The 22,597-nt window shown below is 36.4% G+C and overlaps 1 protein-coding gene across 7 annotated transcripts in view; it reads right to left on the bottom strand.

Annotated features, from left to right (window-relative positions):
• ZFPM2 (zinc finger protein, FOG family member 2) overlaps positions 1 to 22,597 on the bottom strand; it is a 473,192-nt gene that overhangs the window by 148,890 nt on the left and 301,705 nt on the right. For all 7 annotated transcript variants that reach the window (XM_078353386.1, XM_008983372.5, XM_078353388.1 and 4 more), the window contains one exon: positions 18,516 to 18,627. In XM_078353386.1, coding sequence (XP_078209512.1) covers positions 18,516 to 18,627 — 112 coding nt within the window. The remainder of the gene's footprint in view (positions 1 to 18,515; positions 18,628 to 22,597) is intronic.

Raw genomic sequence — 22,597 nt, forward strand, 5'->3', positions numbered from 1 at the left:
CTGTCCCACAAAGCCAGAATTTTCTGACCTGTAGGGCACAGTTTGGGACTCATCTGTTTTCTTAAACATTTCCTGCCTAGGGACGTAATACTGATGTGGTTGGTGGAGGGAGACAGTGACACAGAGGAGATTTATTTACAACTGAACTGCATGAGGTAATTATAAAAATGCCCACTTAAACTCTGACAATAAGAGACACTATATTGGTGTTATAGGACAGGATTTAATGATCAGAAATGTACTGGTAATTTACAAAAAAAATCTAAATAATTTTTCACTAAAAAATTCAGTAGTTTTTTAGTGAAAAAACTAAATCAATAAGAAAACACAAGAGCAAATACTTTGATGCACCAGGACGGTTCATCACTTGCTTGTTTTCTTTTCTTGGTTGGTTCTATGTAGAGGAGGCAAGGAAGAGTAGGGGTGTGTGTGTGTGTGTGTGTGTGTGTGAAAATTTGACTTTTCAATCAGTTTACTATTTATTTTTGGCCCCTTAACCAAAAACATTAGTTCCAGAGTGCAGGAATTGTCTGTTTTGGTCATTCCAGTGTCTAGAAAATTGCCTGGCATGTATTAGTAGGCCTACAATCAATTACTGTTGAATAAATGAAGGAATAAATTAATGCAAGACAGAAAAAAAGATGAATGAAAAGCAAATGTGGGTTAAATTTGAGCTGTGCTATTTGTTAGCTTTAAGCCTTGAACAAGTTATTTAAGCTCCAGGAACCTCAATGGCCCTATCATAAAAGCAAGGATAATCATAATGCTTTTATAGGATATATGTCAGTAAAGATTCAGTGTCCAGAGCAGTGCTTTGTTTGACTGTAGGTGAACTTCCTTCTTCCACAGACACTCTTCTGAACCCTACTGTGACTTAACTCGTTGTTATAGCGGAGATCTGTGTGAATTATGTGACTCTATGATAAAGTGTTTTAATGGTGACTCTTAAGTTGAAATTGATATGGAATTATTGGTTATAACAAAGCATTGTCTGTCATTCTAGAGTTTTCTAATGTTAAGACTTGGTCAGGTGCAGTGGTTCAAACCTGTAATCTCTGCACTTTGGGAGGCCAAGGCGGGCGGATCACAAGGTACAGAGATCAAGACCATCCTGGCCAACATGGTGAAACCCCGCGTCTAATAACAATACAAAAATTAGCTGGATGTGGTGGTGCCTGCCTGTAGTCCCAGCTACTTGGAAGGCTGAGGCAGGATAATTGCCTGAACCCAGTAGGCAGAGGTTACAGTGAGCCAAGATCACAACACTGCACTCCAGTTTGGCAACTGAGCAAGACTCTATCTTGAGGGGAATAAATATTCAGTGCAAGAAAATAAAGTCTAACTTTATAATTGAGATTTGATGAAATAACAATTTCATATTTGAATCTTAGAACCAGTGTAATAAGCCAATTCAGCAAGGAGAATTTTATGATTTTAAACAAATTCAAATTTTTTTCCTGGGACTTTATTTATCAGCACCACGTAAATAAGCTGCAATCTAAAATTAATAGTTTATTTGGGAATCTGTTTGAGTACTAAAACAAAGTTCTTCAGCTTCATGCAGTTGAAAGCCAAAAATTCAAATAAATCTTATATCATAGAAGAGGCTGTATCCGAGGACTTTATTTAATGGGGTAAAGAAAATATTTTCTGATTTTTTTTTATTACTATAAGGCCGATCTGACACCATTAGTTTTCTTTCTGTCATAAATATAGACGAATAGAATTTGACAGGCATCACTACAAAATAGGTGATAGATAAGTTCAGGCATCTCTTCTTCCACACAGACCTTTTATACTTGGTTCTGATGGAGCTGCTTGAATAGAATGACCAAGGTTTGATTTTAGGCTTCTAGGTCACGGTTTCACCTTGACAACAGTTCTTTCATTTCCAGCAGTAACATTTGCTAGGATCCCTAAGGTGCTTTCATTTTTGTAAGTAGTGCAAAAAAAAAGATAGAAAAAAAAAGATAAATCTTAATTCATATGCTGCAGGACTATCTCTGTGTTTCCAGCACAAAACTTCAAATCCAATCCAAGAACTGGATGTGTATTAGAAGTCTGCAGATTTAAACCTTGTCCACCATGATCAAACTGGATTTATGGAGCATCATAACTCTCCAGACACCATCCAGCAGCTTATTAATTTAATAGACTCCTGTCCATTCACTGCTGTTCCTGCCCTGACAGTCTCTCAAGATAAGGCTAAAGCCTTTTGACAGGACAGAGAGCATATATATTTTCTTCTGTTTTCTCGTGGATGGGGTTGTCGACAACTTGAAATGTGTGGCTCAGCAAATTTGTTTTTTTTATTCTCTTTTTTTTCCCCCTTTTACTTCTCAGGAAGGATGACAGAGGCAAGCCTCCTGAGAGTTCCAGGGGTCAAGGGGCCTGTGTTTCCCCTAAGTATATATTTAGCATTTTGTTTTCCAAAATAGCAATGAATTGATTTGAAGGCCTACAGGTGGGGACATTTTTAGGATGAAAAGAAACAGTACACAATTTAATGCCTAATATAAAATAAGAGGTGTTGGAGAGAAGAAGAAAAACAGCAATAAATGTTCCTATTAAACAGAGTAGAGCAACACTTTCTTTTCTTTTCTATAATCCCATTGTGGGAATGAGAGGGAGTGCCAAAAAAAAAAAAAAAAAAAAAAAAAGATAGCAGGCAAGCTGTTGTATAAAGACAAAACAGGAAGAACTTTTCAACATTCTTATTTTTCCTTTATGATATGCTCATGCTCTGTGTTTTCTATTTGCCTCTAACATGCAGATAAATTCACACGTCTCTGCCAGAGAGTCATGACACCATCATGCAGCAGGGTTAACTGTTTCTATCCCATAGTGTACCTTTTCTGTTAAAATCGCATCAGTAATCACAAGACCCTGGCTTCCCAAACTTGAACATGCACACAAATCACCTGGGACCTTGTTAAAATACAGATATGGGTTTAGTAGATCTGAATGGGGCCTGAGCTTTTACATTTCTAACAAGCCAATGTCATATTGCTGCTTGGCGGATAACAGATTAAGTAGTAAGACATCAGTCAAATTTTTAAAAGGGAGGATAATTTAGATATGGACAAACTATATCATAGTATCAATGAAGGTAAAACATAACTTGAACATATTACAAAAAAGTTAACAGATTCTCTACTTGGCATATAGTAAGAATTCAATTACCATTTCAATGACTTGAAGAATACCCCAAGTCCAAATTTTATACAATGGCCTGTTTTGTTTTTTTTTTTTAATCAGTTTGCTTCATTTCTGCATGTATATAAAATGATTAATTTCTCTTGAGATAGTTAACTTAAAAAGTATATTTAAAGTCATAGATAAAATAAAAATGTGTTCATTTTCTTAAACTCCATTTTCACTTACTTCATCTTTATCATTCGTATGTCTAGTCAAAATGCAAGAATAACTAAACTAAGCTATTGTTTCTCCTAAATTTCCTTCACAGACCTCTTTAGTTGCTCCCACAGAGTTAAGATCAAGGCATTCTGGATTTGATAGATGAGAACATTTGATTGAAAACCTTCACACTTGAATCTAGAAATCTACACTCAAACCACAGCAACACTGCAGAATTGCTGCTCTTTTACTTAAGCCCTTATTCACATAACACAATTAGTTCTGGAATTGTTACTCTATAGAGTATTTACTACTTTACAGACATATATCTTTTTTGGGGGAGAGGTGAACAGAAATGTAATATATTATTCATTTGAGAAAATTAATTATAGAACCTTAATTCCTCATTATAAACATTTGATAAACATTCAGAAAATGTTAAGGTTTTATAATATACCTCTGAAACATCCATTTCTTGAAAGACTGCACAAACTAAAAGGAGCTGAACTCGAGAGTAATCATTCCTGAAAATCTTTACTGACAATGGATACCAGACAATGAAGATAAGGACTAGATTTCTAAAGGAAAAACTGGCTTAATTTACTGTCTTGAACTTCAGTGGGAGGTAGATAGAATACATACATAAATAGATGGAAACAACTTATCTATATGTATTTCTGATCCATTTCCTTGATTGGACTACTCTTGCTTGCAACACCGTGATATACTATTTGGTTGACCCCAGTGCTCTCTGACAGTCTTCACAGGCCTGATTAGAATATGTCTTCTCTGAAGTACTACTGTATGTCAGGCATAAAAGGTGACTTCTTCATTTTAAAAATAGCCTTCAAAAACAGTTCGATTTATACATTAGTGGTAAAATGAAAAGTCCCCAATTTCAGGTATTAGAGCAAAGAGTAGAAGTTTCTGAGGGACTTTCCCCCAGTAAAGAGTTGAAGACAGTTACTGTTACCATTTGCCAGTAAAGTGGATCCAAAAAGAACTGCCCAGTAATAGTGAGCCAATGTCTTGTCATGGCTGCTGTGCGGAGATGCCAAACCAAACCCTATGGTTTGACAACATCTTTTGCAGCTGTGTAGGTTTTAACTGTTTAAAATTCTTGTGTACACTGCCATCTGACTGATGCATCATAATATGTGCTATGTATAAATGCGACATTCCAAAGAAATCCTCTTCATCCAGATTCTCTAGCATTTTTAAAATCTCACTAAGGAATCACTAAGGTGGATCACTAAGGAATGTGACACTTTTCTAGACATGGGGGAATGGCATTGTGGGTACCAGAATTACAAATGATTTCCACATGAGTAATTTCTGAAACTCAATCAAGAAACACTAGAGTTTACTCTGTTGAATGAGGCATAATAAATCTCATTACATCATAATTCAAAATTCAGTGGGTGTATACTGTGTGCTGGGTGTGAAGGTACAGAGGTGAAAAACTGAATCAATAATACCTTTGAGGTATTCACATCCAGCTTGGTACAATACCCAGCCTGGGGTGGATCTTTCTTCTTTTGGGGACGAAGTAAAGAAGGCCTTTTAGCGGCATTGATACACACTAAATCTTTAATGGTACTGGTTTAAAATGATAAAGATGGTGAGAAGGTTATCAGGCAAAGGAAATATGATGTACAAAGGTAGCTATAAGCAAGCAAGGGACAGATGGAAATTCTTTTTCTTTTTTTTTTGAGATGGAGTCTCACTCTGCCACCCAGGCTAGAATGCAGTGGCATGATTTCGGCTCACTACAACCTCCACTTTCTAGGTTCAAACAATTCTTCTTTCTCAGCTTCCTGAGTACTTGGGATTACAGGCACCTGCCACCACATCCAGCTAATTTTTGTGGAGAAATTTTAAACAATTGAGTGTCATTGGAGCACAGATTTTTCTGGGTGAGATAAGTGACAAATGAGGCTCTCAGGCATTGGGTAGTTAAAACATGTAAATGAGGTAGTCAAGGGAAAATACATAAATGAGGAGAAAGAAAACTAAAGAATGACAACATTTAGTGGATGGACAGTGATGGAGAGACTTGTCACTCGGCATGGAAAGGGATGACTAGATCAAGCCCAGAGTGATGAAAACTTGGCAACAAGTAGACTACAGGAGACGTGTAAGTGTCACTTCAGTGGAGTTTTGAAGACAAAACTGAGCAATAAGGAAGATGCTGGAATTGAAGAAGTCCCAGGAATGAGGGCCAAAAACTTTGCAGAAGCTTGCATAGGAAAAGAGCAGAGAGGGCTTCCTATTAAGGAAGTGAATGATTACAATTTAGTGGTGAATTGACTGCATATATTTATTTATTCTCCCTTTTACTAAAATGACAGTAAAGAAGAAAAGGTGATAAGGGGAAAGAGACAGGGCAGAGTATACAATAGAAGTCAACAAAATATTGGAAGCCAGAAAATTGATGGAGTGATAAATGACATAGCAGAGCACAGAAAGCTGAAATCCAAGTACTTGAAGAGCCTCAGGCCAACAAGAAGCAAGCAGATTTATTCTGCAGAATCCAAAAACAGATCACAAAGTAAAGGCACCTGGTACCTTGAGAGGGAGGATGAGCAGTGGAGCTAAAACTTGGACAGGCATTCTGAGGAGGAAGCTCTTATTCTTCAGACCCAGCCTTTCCCTGTAGAGCTAAGTTACATCCCCTTCCAACTTTAGGAGATGGAGGTTTAATCTTAGGAAAAATGGAATATAGAGGCTTTAGATCCAGGGGCACAGGCTCAGCAAAGGCAGATGCTAATGTGACATCGGAATTAGAAAAGTAAGGGATCATCTACAGTCTCAACAGTGAAAGAAGACTTCCCCAACACAGGTCCCACTCTGCTTCAGAATGCTGGCTGCAAGGTTCATAAATCTGAGCAGACTTATTCTCTAGAGAATTTAAGCATGCTGAGATCAAAGCATTTGGGGACCTCATTTGCTGATTGTCCTCAGCCTATGATCCTATGCAAAATCTTCCGGTTGATAAGCCCTGCCTGCCTACTCATGCTGCTTTCCCATGCAGCCTTTAGTATTGAGAAATAAAAAATGAAATCCTATGTCTGCCAGCAGATTGAACAGAACTCCTCTTGGCAAAGGGGACCCTGTGGAAACCCTCATAACTGAGTTCCTGGCTATGACAGGATAGGAAGTGAGACATGCCTCATCATAGCCCCCAGTGCTAATTGTCATTGGGCGTTCTTCCTTAAGGGTTAAACAGATATCAACCAACCACCTGACACTGCCTCTCCCTTTTGCAGTTTTGACAAAACAACTGAACAGCATTCCTTCTGGATGGGAGACCACTGACCACAGAGCGGTTCTGGCCAGTCTGTGGAAGATGTGCAGTGGGGATTTTCATGTCCTCTGTTTCACATTTTAACACCAAAGAGCTGAAAACTCCACCCTTGGATCATATTAATGCCACCTTTTTTTTGAACATGGGTCCCCTAGAGAGTCATGAAGCTCATTTGTGCATGTGCATGTTTCTCCTTTCATAAATATTCCTCCTATTACTTATGTTTGTTTCACCACCTCAATCAGCATAAATCCCTGTCTTATTCTTCCCATCTTCAAAGTATCTGCTCTTGGCTTCTAGCCATAGGCTATGCTTCCTAGCCTGTTAGAATGGTCATCCTGCCTGCTACAACCCTTTATAAGAAATAAAGCTCCCCTTTCCAAATGTATGAACTTTATCATTCTTCAGTTGACAGTGTCCTGCCCTTACAATAAAAAGCAGACATCCATGTCTCTCAAGCCATTTGAGGAAAGTTTCAACATTAAATGCAGGGAACAGAGTAGGCAAGAAAAAAGAAACAATGCACAGGACACTTTCCCAAACGTCCTCCAGTTTCTATCTTCAGAGACAAAAGAAGAATCTTCACATAAAAAGAGTAAGATGATGAACAAAGGAACATCAGAAAATAAGACAGACATCTTGTAAATTATGAATGTAATAGGAACAAAGTTAAATAATAAAGTTTTAGGGTATTGCAGAAAGTCAAAGAAAGTCAAGGAAAGTATTCTAAGTCTATTATTAAATAGACATCATAGCTTTCTATGTTTTTTTTTTTTTTTTTTTTTTGAGACGAAGTTTCACTCTTGTTACCCAGGCTGGAGTGCAATGGTGCGATCTCGGCTCACTGCAACCTCCGCCTCCTGGGTTCAGGCAATTCTCCTGCCTCAGCCTCCTGAGTAGCTGGGGTTACAGGCACACGCCACCATGCCCAGCTAATTTATTTTATATTTTTAGTAGAGACGGGGTTTCACCATGTTGACCAGGATGGTCTCGATCTCTTGACCTTGTGATCCACCCACCTCGGCCTCCCAAAGTGCTGGGATTACAGGCTTGAGCCACTGCACCCGGCCTCTATGTTTTTGTTTTTGTTTTTTTTAAAAAAACTGCATCCTATTGGTTTATCTACTTGTTTCATTCAAAAATATTCATTGAGCACCTACTATGTGCTACTCACTGTTTAAAAATCAGGAAAAAAAAATCCCTGTCTTTATAGAACTCCCATTTTAGGGCTAAAAAGCTGACACTAAAATTCTTTAGTCGATAATAAAGTATCAAATATAAAGACAACTGATACAGAGGAGGTTATCAACTGAATGCTTGTCTCTTCCCAAATGTATATGTTGAAACTCTAACTGCAAATGTGATAGCATTAGGGCATAAGACTTTTATGATGCAATTAGGTTATGAGGGTGGAGCTCTCATGATGGGATCAGTGTACATATGAGAAGAAAAGCAAGAGGGATCTCTTTATCTCCCACTCTACTTTGTTACTATACAGCAAGAAGGTGCCGTTCCACAAACCCAGAAGACAGCTCTCACCAGGTGTGAAGTTTCAAGGTGCCAGCACCTTGATCTTGGACTTCCCAGTCTCCAGAACCATGAGAAATAAATATTTATTGTTTAAGTCACCCAGTCTATGCTGTCTTGTTACAGTGTCCTGAACTGATGGATACAGAGGAGAAGGAGAGAGAGAGAAATGGTGATGATGGAGGTGTGGGGAGTGAGCAAGAGAGAGAGAGAGAGAGAGAGAGAGAGAGTGTGTATTTTAGACAGGGTAGTTAGGCAGACCGTTTAGACAGACAATTTGGGAGGCAACATCTAGGGAGAGTTCAGAAAGAGGGCAGAGAGAGCCAGGTGTGGTGGCTCATGCCTGAAACCCTGGCACTTTGAGAGGCTGAGGCCAGGAGTTTGAGACCAGCCTGGCCAACATGGCAAAACTCTGTCTTAAAAAAAAAAAAGAGGTCATAGAGGGAGCAATGCAGAGCCAGAGAACAGTGTAAAGGCCCTGAGATAGTGTCATTCTTTATATTTTTAAGCAAAAACAAGGAGCCATGTAACTGGAACAAAGTAGCTAAAAAGTATTAGAAAGAGAAGCTACAGGTATCCAGGAGCAGATCATATAAAGCTAAGGTAGTAAGTTTGTAGGTTTAGTTCAGGAATTCGCAAGTTTTTCTATAAAGGACCACATAATATTTAGGTTTTACAAGCTAGATTGTCTCTATTCCAACTACTCAACTCTGATGTTACAATGTGAAAATGGCCATCAATAATGTATAAACAAATTGCCATGGCTGTGTTCCAATAAAACTTTATTTACAAAAACAGATCATGGGCCAGATTTGGCTCTGCATTTTATATTAATCAGTCCATTTGTGATCCTTGGAGTATTATATATGCTACCACTTCCTCATTTTCTTCATGAAATAAGAAGTAAAGACATTATTTAACAGAGGATGTTAAATATTTGGGGAGTCTGAAGTCTGAAATAGTCACCTTGAATATTGATTTGAAGATTGATTAGGACAACAAGTTTTGATTGTCAGACCACATAAACTGAGGGCTCACATCTCCTTGTGGTCAAATAACACAAAACTGATCAACGTTAGTTTTTGTTGTTGTTGTTGGTATTGGTAGTAATTCATTTGCTTTATTTTGACCATACATTTATATAGCACTTATGGTGGACCAGACACTATTCTGGGCACTTCACAAATGCTAATTTACCTAATTTCTGCTGCTTGGGTGTGGGCAGGAGAAAGTGGAAAGATGGATTAACCAGAAGGAGAAATTACCAGGCCAGTAAAGACCAAAAAGAGAGAGAGAAGGGTAAGGAAGTCTAAGAAAGAGAATAGAATGACAGACCCATGGAATCCACATCAGGTAACCTGGAAGTGAGCACAGCAGGGGCTGATAGGAAAGTGACGGTGGTGAAGTGAGTGGATTGGAGGTTCATTTGGTGTTGAAAAATTGTTGAAGTCTGGTAACGAGTGGAGTAAGGCAGACGGTTTACTACTAATATTTTCTAGAGGTGTGTAACACTATTATTTCCACGATATGTAAGTCTTGGTTTTGTTAGTGGATGGACCTATGCTTAACTTTTGATGGAACAATCTTAATAAAATCTCGATCTTATCATATGGTCCTAAAAATGTCAGCAGGTCTCCACCGCTTCCATGCCAAGGTTTTCAGAATGAGCATTCAAGTGTGTCCACAGTATGGCTCTCAGAAACTTTTGGAGGCTTGCTCCTCAATGGTCTCATCTGTAACTTATCTGCTTTAACAGATACACTCATGAATCCACTGGATGCATCATAGCCTAAGAGCTTTTAGGCACACATTTTAACCTCCTTAAAAGCCTTCACCCCATTACTCAAATTGATACTCAACTTTCAATATGCAATGAAACTTTTACATCTCTGTGAACATTGCTTGACTGTATAAGACTGACTTCTGTATTATACATCTTTCATCAAGTTAGCTCTTTCAATAAGCTTCTCAAGCCTGGGGGGTGTCTCACATTCATTTGTACTCCTTATAACACCTGGGCTGTATCATGGACAAAGCATGTGCTCAGTTATGTATATTTTATTTGGAAAATTATCTTACGAAAAACAAAGTGTCACGACTTTCACAGAATTACTAAAGAAAAGTAATTATATCACTAAGAGATCATTTAAATTCTGTGGATCAGGGACACTTTGTGGATAAGGCAAAGATTTCTTTGTTTTAGTTGGGTTATGTAAAAAGAAGAGTAAGAATATAGTTAAGACAAAGAATAATTTTCAAATGTAAACATTTTTCTTAAATTATATAAGTAAAAAATCAAAGTGAATTATGAAAAAGGATACCAAAAATCTCCCCAAGTCTTGCAACTTTAACAGAAATATCTTTATAATTTCACACTGTTTCTTTCCAGTATGTTTTCCTGTATATATACTTTTTAAATATAATCATGTTAGGCACAAAACCACACATTCTGCGTTTTTTCACTTAGATTTATCTTATATAATACAGTGTTTTAAAAACTATTCTCAGTATCTTACCCTGAAAAAAATCGGCCCTAAAGAGTTGTCCCTCATTTCTACTGACAAACATACTTCTGGGGGTAGCTTTCAAGATTAGCATCTCTTTGAATGACAAGCTAACGTCCCTGAATACTAGTGAGTCACCTCTCAAAAGACCCCGCTCTTCATTTCTCATTTTTATACTTATAAAACTGGTATATTCTTAGTTCTTATCATTTGCCAACATTCTAACTGGGTTTCTACCCCTAAGAGACAGAAACTTCATTCATGCATGGATCCAGGGTGGTTCAGGATATTTTTTTCTCCGAAATAGGAAAGCACATCTAATCCACTAAGGTAATTAGTGGTATTATTGTACAGGGCTATTTACCAACATTTCATTAGGGAAATTCACAGTGATGTTGATATAAAACATGTATTTTTCATATCATATAGCATATAGTAGTAATAACTAAAGACAATAAACTATTCAGTACACCTAGACCCAGAATGAAATAACATCAATAAATCACTAATATAACTGTAAAAACAGCAAATGCATAGTAAGAAATGGAAATGACCCAAGGCTCAATGCTTACTGAAGTTGATGTCATTCTGCAATTTGCAACAGACAACTCTATTGTAAATAACGCAGTCACTAGTGGGGTCACTTGTCTTGACCTTAACAACCCTTTAGAAATGACAATTTGAATCAAAACTGTGGATTTTTAAAAGCAGCCATTTTTTACAATCATATATTCCTAGAAATGGAATACTAAATTGCTCACTCCTCAAAATATTAATAGAACGTAACCAGAAAAAGCCTCAGATGTTCATGAAACATGGGTTTTCGGCATCACGTTATCCTGTGGTGCTCTGCAATCAATTACTGTTATACCACCATCATTAATAATTTTCTTAATGAAAATGATTCTGTTGATCTCCGTTGTATTTTAATTATCAGAGTTAAGCATAATTACACTGCAGCTCTGTGCTGGCATGTGGACTCCTTTAGGGCGCAATTTTGTTTTAACACACTGATAATGTAATTTTACATTGTGTCAGTTTGTTTGGTTATTATCCAGTTGTACAATTCCACTGTATTCCTGATAACAGATAATAACCTTAGTACCTCCTATATCCTGAAGTCATTTAAAAAGCAATATTGGAATTCTGCGACTAGCTAACTTAATCGCCTTATGATTTTATAATTCCCACTGCTAAATATTTAGTTCAGGCACTCACCCTCTTTCAAAAATACTGTAAAATTAGACAATCGTTATACATTTTCTATGACTTACTGACTAGTTAAATAAATGCATAAAATATGAACGCAATTTTTTCCTCTGAAATTAGTTTATTATTTATACAACATTATACCCTCTAGGTAAAGTTAAACATTAACTTTTAGTCTACTTTGAAAATTGGCTGCCACATTCGACAAAGCTATTGTTTGCAAATTCTAGTAACATGCAACAGATCATCTATGTTAAGGTGGAACACGGTCTGGACTTTTACAAGAGTCTTTATAATGAAAGACTTTTGTTTTGAAAACTTAATTTAGAAAGTGTGGAGAAAGTTATTCACCCAAACTAAATTAGACTAGAAGTCCCGTCATTATTTCAATGGTGCCTAGTATAGGCTGTTGAACATAAAAAGACATTCAAAAATGGTTAAATTAATTAATTGCCTGGTTAAATTTGTGCAAACCTGCAAAATCAGAACTTTGACGACTATCATAGCATGATTTTTGAGATTGCTGTGCACTCGTCTACATGATTTGAAATTGCTGTGGTCTTAGAAGCAACAAAGAAATTAGCATTAATGATTACTGCCACTACTGTTTTAGTTTTTGAACAATCCCTTTAAAGTCAAGCCAAAGAATGGAAAAAAAAATTGCTAATAAACATGTATGCAAATTTGCAAAGAAAGGCAATAATTCGTAACCTTGGCTTAGTAAATGGCATCTTCCAAATTTTTGTCGATTGTATAATTGGGAATTGAAGTCAACAAGCTTAAGATTGAATCCCAATTTCATCATTTGAACTTACTTAACACATCTAAACCTAAGTTTATTCACCTATAAAAAGGGAAAAGCACTGTTTAGATATCATGAATTTGTTGTAATTGTAAGCAAGAAAATGTATTAAAGTGATTAGAACAGCGTCTGGAATGGAACAAAGCTTAATAAATGGTAATCGCTATCATTAGTATTAATATCATTTTCATCTTTATATTAGCACTGTATATAAGACTTACACTAAAATAAAAGTATCACATGCCCAATAAAAACAATCCAATAATACGCTCACATTCAGGCTTCAGGTCTCCGATTCTGTGACACAGATGCCTGCAAATATTTTGTGGGTTCAAAGTGACTGAACGAGACTTCTCTTGCTATAAATATGACATCATTATATGCTTGACACCAACATAGAGGCCTGGCTTCATTTTCTCAATGTGTACTGACTTATGACCACAAAAGCTGTCTGTAAGATATTCAGTAATATAATATGGATCATAACCTCTGCAATCATGTAAATGGGTGCTTCACAAAAATCCTGCATGGTAGACATTGCTATTTCATTTTTAATAGCTGAGGAAATCAGGATTAGAGTGGGAAACTGATTTGTCTAAGGTTATATATGAAATACAGATTTTTACAATGATACTATTCCTTCACAGGAATAAAGAAATAGAAAAGAATAAAGAAATATTCTGTTGTTGAGGGGAGAGTGAGGGTTAGCTGATACTTTTTTCCACTCTCTTGATTGACAGTGTTTATTCTCTTAATCTGGAGACCTAGAGAATGTGGTTACTTTGAAATAACTACATAAAAATTGAAAAACTAAATAGTGTAATTATCATGAATTTGAAGCTGAGTGATTAAACCCACATATAAGATGCTAAAGGTGTAATTTCTAATACCCTCAAAACATAAAATTCTAAGTCCCCTATTTGTTTTTCATATGAAAAGGTTATCATACTTTGCAAACAATAGATAGCATATAATAAGGTAAGGTAAAGAAGTAGATCATCAGTGCTCAACAGACAGTGGATTTTGGGAGTAAGTGGGCAGACCTTTGCTCACCCTACTCTCCAGCAAAGCTCCTTTTAACTTCAGCATGATGCTTTTTAGTATTTTTCCATTGAGATAAGTAAATTAGAATTATCTGGAGTCTGTTGAGAATAATGGCATAAAACAGATGACCCAACAGGTCTGGTCCATCAATGTCTGGATGACTTAATTACTTTCTGGAATGACAAGGGGTAGGTGAGGCAGGAACAACATACATAAGATTAGAATGGCAATGCCAACTACTATACTTTTCAAATTTTTCATAAAACCAAATGATGGCAATCTGTCAAGTAGCACTAAGTGATAGAATATAATTGTATTTTATAATAATAATTTCAGTGGACACCCTGACAATGGAAGCTTTATAGTCATATTTAATTTTGTTACTAGCCTACATTTAGGAATACCGTAGGAAGCAAGTATGCCTCCTAGATGGTAATAGTTACACATTAAATGGGCCTATTTCACACCATAAGAAAACACGATCAAAAATCCCAGTCAAGGCATTTTTGCAAAATGTTACACATCTGCAATTTATCTTCTATATATAAATAGATATTGATATGCTCTCAGATAGCCAGGTCCTATAAAAACGATTTCGTATTGAGTTTATAACTAGTTTAGGTTCTCAGGAAGAAAACAAATAAATAACAATTGTGGCATCAGGAATTTAATTTTCATTGTCCATGAGAGCTTTTTAGATGTTAGGAATAATTTGTGACACCTGAGGGCATGGATGTTGGCCCAACAAGCAACCACTCTTTTGTGGCAGCATAACCTGGGTTTTATTTAGGGAACTACCTCGCCTCCATTTCAGTGGCTCATGTGGGCTTACTTTTCCTTTTAGGACCCAGGCTGACTATGATCTGCCAGGGAGAGTCATCGTGATTAATTGGTTCAGGGAATGGTATGTGATGTGCTCAATCAAACCCCAGAAAAGCTTTCTTTTTATACAAGTTGCTATGCTGGTGAGGTAAGCCTGGACCTCCCCACGACTTATCTGAGAATGATGCCCACACAAGAAAGAAGAGCCAGATGATAGAGACAGTCTGGAGACAAAGTTTGAGCAACTGAATCAAGCAGTTCCTGACATCCAGAATACACCTGGACTCTCAGTTACATGAGCAGATGAACCCGTCTACCCCAATACTCACACACACACACACACACACACACACACACACACACACACTTTTTTGTCAAAAGCTAATTTCAGTTAGATTTCTGTCACTTGAAAACAAAAGAGACCCGATTAATAAATAACATAGGCATTATGCAAATGCCACAAACATTATAGAGGTTCAAGTTAACACTTGTTCAGTCTAAATTGCCAAACCCTTCCATCTTCAAAACCCTTTTGCTTCGAGGAGGCTTATTGTATGTACAGATTGTGGAGACAGGAGACTCCAGAATCCAGGGTGCTTGGATAGATGTAGGAGTGCCTCCAGGGGTCACATTTTCCGTGATCCAAATAATCCCGAGTAAAATCCCAGAATATTAAGTTATTGACACAATTTTGGGGCATGCTCTGGGTGAGCTCTCTCTTCCCTCTAAAGGCACTCTCAATATTAGAAATTTGTTTCCGGCCTCTGAAGCCCAGGTAGAAGATCAAAGAAGAGTCTAGAGCAAAGCAGAGAAACAACAATATATGTTGAAATGCAAATAATCAGAGTTTTTTTGCTTTTGCTTTTTTTTACTGCAGAATTCTAGATCATGAATATTAGCATGCATTGTGAGTTTTCAAGAGGGCTACGATAAATGATTATTTGGTAATGAGGCTTTTTCTTTAATCTTAGGTTTCCCAGAAATGCGTTTTTTTGAAATGTCACACTTAATACATTTTGTGATTTCTAGGCATAAAAGCCTGAGTGGTTTTGATTGTTACTCATCAAAGTGGCAAAGGGAAAGGCTGAGTCATGTGGTTCAAGGAGCACAGAATTTGGAGCTGTCAAGATGTAGATTTATGTAGAGATAGTTAGCTCTCTATGATCATGGGCAAACATACCTCTCTAAGTCACAGGTGTAAAATGAGAAAACATTATTGATTTCATTGAGTTGTTTTGAAGCTTAATGCAGACAAAACATATTCTAGTTTGTATCACTCCAACCCTAAGTTAAACAAATGTATGCTTGAAATCCACTCAATCATTTTTAAGCCATGTGACCATGGCAAGTTATTTACCCATCTTTTATCTACCTTTGTAAAATGGGGTAGTATGTTGATTATTTCAAGGGAGCTATTAAATAAAGATTAAGTTTTAAAAAGCATATACAGTAGTTATTACAATTACAGTTCTGACATTAGAACTGCAAAGCCAATTGTTCTTGTAAGTTGAACAATGCCAAACTACCCTTTATAGGTGAAAAAATTATTGAATAGCAGCAATTCATACAGTTCATCATCATATTATGTGAAGTGTCTATTACAGTGTCTGGCAACCATTCATCATTTATCTGATCAACCAACCAACATTTATTTAGTTCTTTTCTTGACCAGGTGGCATGCCAGGCCAGGAATAGAAAGGTGACTAAGACACAATCTATGCCCTCAGTAAACATAAAGCAGATTGAAAAGGCAGGCAATCATAGCTAACTTTCTTACTTACTCCTTTTTGGACACATAAACTGTATATTCATGATCATGAAACAAGGTAATAGAGAGCAATGAGAGAACAACATACAATGTGGCATGGGAGCCTCAAGAAGAAATTCAAGATGTGCCCAATAAATGGTGGCTATTATCTTCAATGTACAATGTACACAGTTGAATACAATGCATGCTTTATCAGTTAACTAATGAAATTAATCAATAAGCTGCTATTAACTACTCTAAGTTGTTTATTGCAAAAAGACGAAGGTATAGCCAACCATAAACACATAAATTTGCAAAAGTTAGCGTACTCCACTGAATATAGAATTCCAATTCTGTTATACGGGTTTGACATCCTTAATCAAAAAATCCAAAATCTGAAATGCTCCAAAATCCAAAACTTTTTGATCACCAACATGATGTCACAAGTGAAAAATTCCACAACTTACCTCATGCAATGAGTTATAGTCAAAACTTAGTTTCATGCACAAAATTATAAAAATATTGAATAGAATTACCATTAGACTATGTGTATTTTGTTTATGAAACATAAATGACTTACATGTTTAGACTTGGGTCTCATTTCTAAGATAGCTCATTATATACGTACAAATATTCCAATTCAAAAAAAAAATCTGAAATCTGAAACACTCTGGTCCCAAACAATTTAGATAAGGAATACTCAAAATACATAACAATGATCTCTAATAAAAGAACAGGTGATTTAAAAACACAATGAATTTGGATCATAACAGGGGACCAGCTGTTGCCATGTTTCTCCCATACTATATTGCTACAATGAAGATAAAATATTGTACAACAGATATCTATCCCCAAGAAGTGGTCCTACCTTCCAAGGCATCTTTTGTATTCTGAATGTGGGCATTGGCAAACTGATTCCCTATATTATTTCTTTTCACTTTGATAGATTATATTGGCAAATCCTGGGAAAATCTCACATCTCTTTCAGCTAAGAGCTCCCACCAGCATACCACAGGTATTTCAGGTTAGAAAATTAGTGGGTATGGGACCAGTAATTATAGAAGGAAAAGGAGTATAATCAGATCCTGGTGTGCAGATTGTTTTTTTAGCTTGCAAATTCCCTCTTTCCTGTGTTTCAACTTTCAAAGGCTTATGGTAGTTTAGAGGCAATCCTCTTATAAGTGTACAAATTGTAATCATTATAGGAACAAGTTGTAATTGTTTCTAGCAAGTTTTTAAGAGTCTTTGATGTTATGATTAGTGTTTTATATGTTAATATATTGATAGGGGTGCTTATTTGCTTGTTCCCTTGTATGCTTTTACAGTTTCTAGGTTCAATGTGCAAATACATCTTTGATCTCTGTAGGTCTATTTGGTTTAAAAAGAAAGCCAAGAGAAATTAAACATGAGAAGCACAGGTTTTGCAATATTTATGAAGAAGTGAGATTAGGGATTTTACTGTAAGAGTACAGAGCTAGGCCCAAGACTTGAATGTGTAAAATACCGCCCTAAACCTACACCACACATGAGGAAGGTCCTGTGCTATGGAGAGTCAGCCCATGATGTGCCATCATGGAGCTGTGGCTCCTTTGTAGCCAGGGCGTAGCTACATGATGCAGTCTGGGTTGATGTCACACTGAGCAAATCAAAGGCAATGTCCTGCAAGTCATCAGCTTCCTCTTTAGTGTCTGCCTTCTGCCCTTCAGAAATCAACATGAGGAAGAATTCTATCTTTGCAAAGGTTTCATTTCCAGCTATCCTCTCATCATTCATGACTCCGGGAAACTGTCTGGAATATAGAGCCTCTTAGACTGTGCACCTTGACGCAAATTGCTAAATTTCAGAAGGATTTTACTTTTCGATAGATGTCTAAAAGAAGAATTTGGGGTTTCATCAACCCTGGCTATCAATGATATTAACAGCAAGAAAAGATACTAGTCAAGACACTCAGATACAGGGTTAGGTAAATGTGCAAAGCACTAAGTAATTAGTGGTATGACACTTTTTGTTTAATGTTATACAGAAAAAAAAGAACAGGTGGCTTTACTGAAAGCACATGTTAGAGGAACTCAGTTGGGAAAAAGGAAGAGAGGATCAAATTATACTTTCTACTTCCATTCCTGCTCTTCTGGTGCTGTTTTGCCCTGCTCCGGTTTTAATACTTCCAAAGAGAGAGAGAAATGATCTTGCATTTACCTTTGCTGTACACAATGCAGTTGTTTTTGTTGTCTTCCACTCCTTGCCAAGTCACATCCAGCAACCACTTGGGACCAGCAGTCAGCACCATTGGGACCTGAGCCTTTGTCTTCTGTAGAAAGAATGATAACAAACAGATGCCATTTGCTTTTGTTGATTAAAAACTTGAATAATAACTGTACTAATCATTTTATTTTTACAAACAACTAAATCTCCCAAACCATAATCCAAGTTCTTATTCCCCTGTCTCATGATATCTTTTTAAGACGACAGAAGCTGTAAAGCTTTACTGCTTTCACTAATCTGAATGGTAGAAATATTATCAAGTTTTTTTTTCCTAAATGATACTGGATCAGATCTCCAAGATTAGACAGATCTCTTGTGGCTCTGAATTATAAAGAGAATGCAGATGACTTTCATTGCAAAGAGCAGAGTGTTTAGAAGTGAACTTTAGACACATTGTACTTTACTATCAACAGGATCTCACTATTTCCTGAAACAGACAGGAAAGAATTTAAAGAATCAGGATCCATTTCAAAGCTCTGTCCTGAGCAACATTTATGTTAGAGTAAGAACTTATTCTGAATGAATAATGAAATCTACCCAACCCCCTATGTGTGGATATGTTCTCTCACTGTAACTGAAATAATAATGATGCTAATGATGCACCTACATTGTCTCCAGAAAGACTGTAAAAGAGGAATCGTGAATAAATTCAAATGCAGAGCAACTAAAGCATGACATCCTTTGCTCTGAGAACCACAGAAGCACAGAGACAAGGGCTATAATTCCAACAAAGTATTTTCAGTATACATGTTAAATATAAGGCTCAAAATATTCATAATTTTTGGCTGTCTGGCATCCAAATTATCTATCTGTAAAACTCTGTTGATAAATTTACACGGCTGGAAATAAACTGGGGAGGAAATAAGTATGTCTCAGCAAGACTGTGTTTCCTGATGAGTCACAGAAAACTGGCATTCACTTTTATCATTCTCCAGTCCATGTTCTGTATATCAAATATCATGAAACCACAACACAGAGTACAATACAAGGGTCTCAAGGTAATTTTTGAACTGAATTTTCACCTAGATATGATCCTGCCAAACAGATCTCAGCCCATTCTGGGACTTTCCCGCATGATTCATGCTATCACAAATTTCCAAAATTGGCATTAACAAGTATTCACTTGAGGAGTTCCACATAATCTGGTGATTTCAAATCTTTAAGGAATCTGCAAAAGCCATTCCACCCGCCTCATGACAACAATGATAGCACATTATATACTGATCCATTGTTAACCGCAAAGCCATACTGAAAATTATGCATAAAAATGAATGTTGACCCATTTCTTAAAATGTCAGTTATATTACAAATGTAAAAACTACCATAAAATATACAGTTTAATCGGGAAATCAACCATGATGGATTTAAAAAGAAGTCTGAAAAAACAAAATACTTCAAATATTAAAACAAGAGTATAAAGTATAATGAAATCAAGCATAACACACTCTAGCACATTGATCTTTAATATTTATATTTGGATTCATCACGGAGTCTTAATTTTTCAACTGTGTATCATAATAGTTGGCAAAGATAACCACAAAGCAGTTATCTAAAAGCCTTGTGAAAAAGATGTGATTTATATTCTATACATATTTTAACAATATAGACAAAATGTTATCAAGTTATCCCTATTGTTATCAGTCTGATGAACCATTATTATTTCTACTTTCAAAATAGAATTAGAGAAACAAACTTGTTCTATATGAAAGGATAGTGATCCAAATCCAATTAAACATTAGGTCTTAATGAGGCATATTTTGCTCTCCTTTTACTACCAGACTGACAGATAAATCCATGGTGGCCACACATGGTGGCTCACTCCTATAATTTCAGCACTTTTGGAGGCTAAAATTAGTGAACCACTTGAGGTCAGGAGTTTGAGACCAGACTGGTCACCATGGTGAAATCCCATCTCTACTAAAAATACACAAATTAGCCAGGTGTGATGGTGCATGTCTGTAATCCCAGCTACTTGGGAGGCTGAGGAAGGAGAACTGCTTGATCCCAGGAGGTAGACGTTGCTGTGAGCCGAGGTCACACCACTGTACTCCAGCCTGGGCAACAGAGCGAGACGCTTTCTCAAACAAAACAAAAGAGAAAAAAACCCAAAGGATCTGCAGCTCTCCAAGTACAGGCAGAACAAGTCGGAGGAGGGAGTCCACCAATCCAGGAAACTCATGCAGCCGGCAGTCAGCGACGTTATTTGTAACATTCACTCTTTTCTGACTTTAAATAATAGATATCAAAACAGGCCCCTGGCCTATTTTTCCTGTATTATCTTATTTCATGAAAAATAATTATTTTAAATTATTTAATCACCCTGTTTTATAGTTCATAAAATCCTATGAATTTCTACACAGCAAATTAGCTTGTATAATAATTTCATAGATAATATTAAAAATAGATAGTGATCACGTTCATTCTTTAAAGAATCTTTTAATATAAAGTAAATCAATCGATTTGCCAGAACCATAATCTTCCGTTCATTTCACAAATAAGCAAACTCAATCCTGTGTTTTGTGCTTGGAATAGAAGTCTTTTTTTGGTGAAGGATACAGATACATTAAAAATATTTAATATAATGTGTAAAGTACAGGGTAGGAAGTGCTAAGACATATGTAAATTGTTTTGGGGTCAATGAGGGAAAGAGAAAAACTCCTGTCCTTTGGAATCTGGGGACAGACACATCATAGCAGAGACAACATTCGGGCAGGATTTTAAAGCATAAACAGGAAGAATATGCAGATGCTGGAAATAGTGTGGGCAAAGGCTGAACAGTCTATAAGAAAGTCAAGTGTGCAGGATATGGGAGTTCTGGGACTCCGGTTAATGTTCCTGTAAAGTCTTTCACACTTTTTGTTATGTAGAAAGCACTAGAAAAGTATTATCGATCATAATTATAATTAATATTGTAATTGATAAATGGAAAGAACATAATAGAATATGTATCTGGCAGGGCAGGTTATAAACAGATTTGGAAATATGTGACCTATTAGGTAAAACTTTTCGTGCTTAATTCTGTTAGCAGAAGGAAGCCAATAAACATATTTTAGAGAGACAGAATAAGGGTACTACTATTTATGCTACTTGTGCAAAGATTTTGTTAGGCGATTCCCTTACTTACCTAGTCCTCATATATATTTTCAGACAAGAAAATGGCAACTGTAACCTTAGGACAAATTGCTGGTAGATGGCAGAAGGCAGAGCCAATATTTAGATTTAGCTTTGTTTCCAAATATTATCACCCCTAGGGTAAAAAACCATCCTGGTTTTTCTGGAACTGAAAGGTTTCCCAGGAGGCTGTACTTTCAGTGCTAAAACGGAAAAGTCTTGGGAAATTTAGGATGAGTTTTTCACACACCCCCACCACTACTACGACTAAGAATACTAAAACAGTATTAGTGGTTTACATGCTGTCTATTGAGGTAAGCATTTCACTCAAATGATGTTTTTTGATTTGTACAACTCCAGAAGTTAGGTACTGACATTTTCTCCATTTTCTACATAAGCAGACTAAGGCCTATTAGAGCTGATGCTGTGCATAAAACAAAAGTAATCAATTAATACATTTCCTAATAGTAAGTTCGGCATTATATCTTTTAAAACTCCGGCAAATATTTATTATGCCTGGGCACAAGGAGAATTGGACTTATTAAAAAATTGAGGTGAAGAGAACAATTTCCTTTACTCGAAATCAATAAGGCAAAAGAAAAAATGGAGCAAAGACTTGCTGAAAGCTATACCCAAGCTGTAAAGTAAATAATAAGTAGATAAAAAATCTCAAGGGACCAGTTATTACAAGTTTGAGGAGGTAAGTCAATTTCTTTCTGAAAAAGTCAACTTTTGTAGAGATTGACTGCCTTCAAAGAAGATTACCAAGTGTGAGAAGGAAGGAATTAGCCAGGATTATATGAAATCTACACTCCAGAAAAACCCATGAATAGAAAATAACAATAATATCCACATTGATCATTAGGTTCACTTTCCATGTCTCCAACATAAGAATTAATAAAATT

This window comes from Callithrix jacchus, chromosome 16 (genome assembly GCF_049354715.1).
Source record: "Callithrix jacchus isolate 240 chromosome 16, calJac240_pri, whole genome shotgun sequence".
Classification (NCBI taxonomy): Eukaryota; Metazoa; Chordata; class Mammalia; order Primates; family Cebidae; genus Callithrix; species Callithrix jacchus.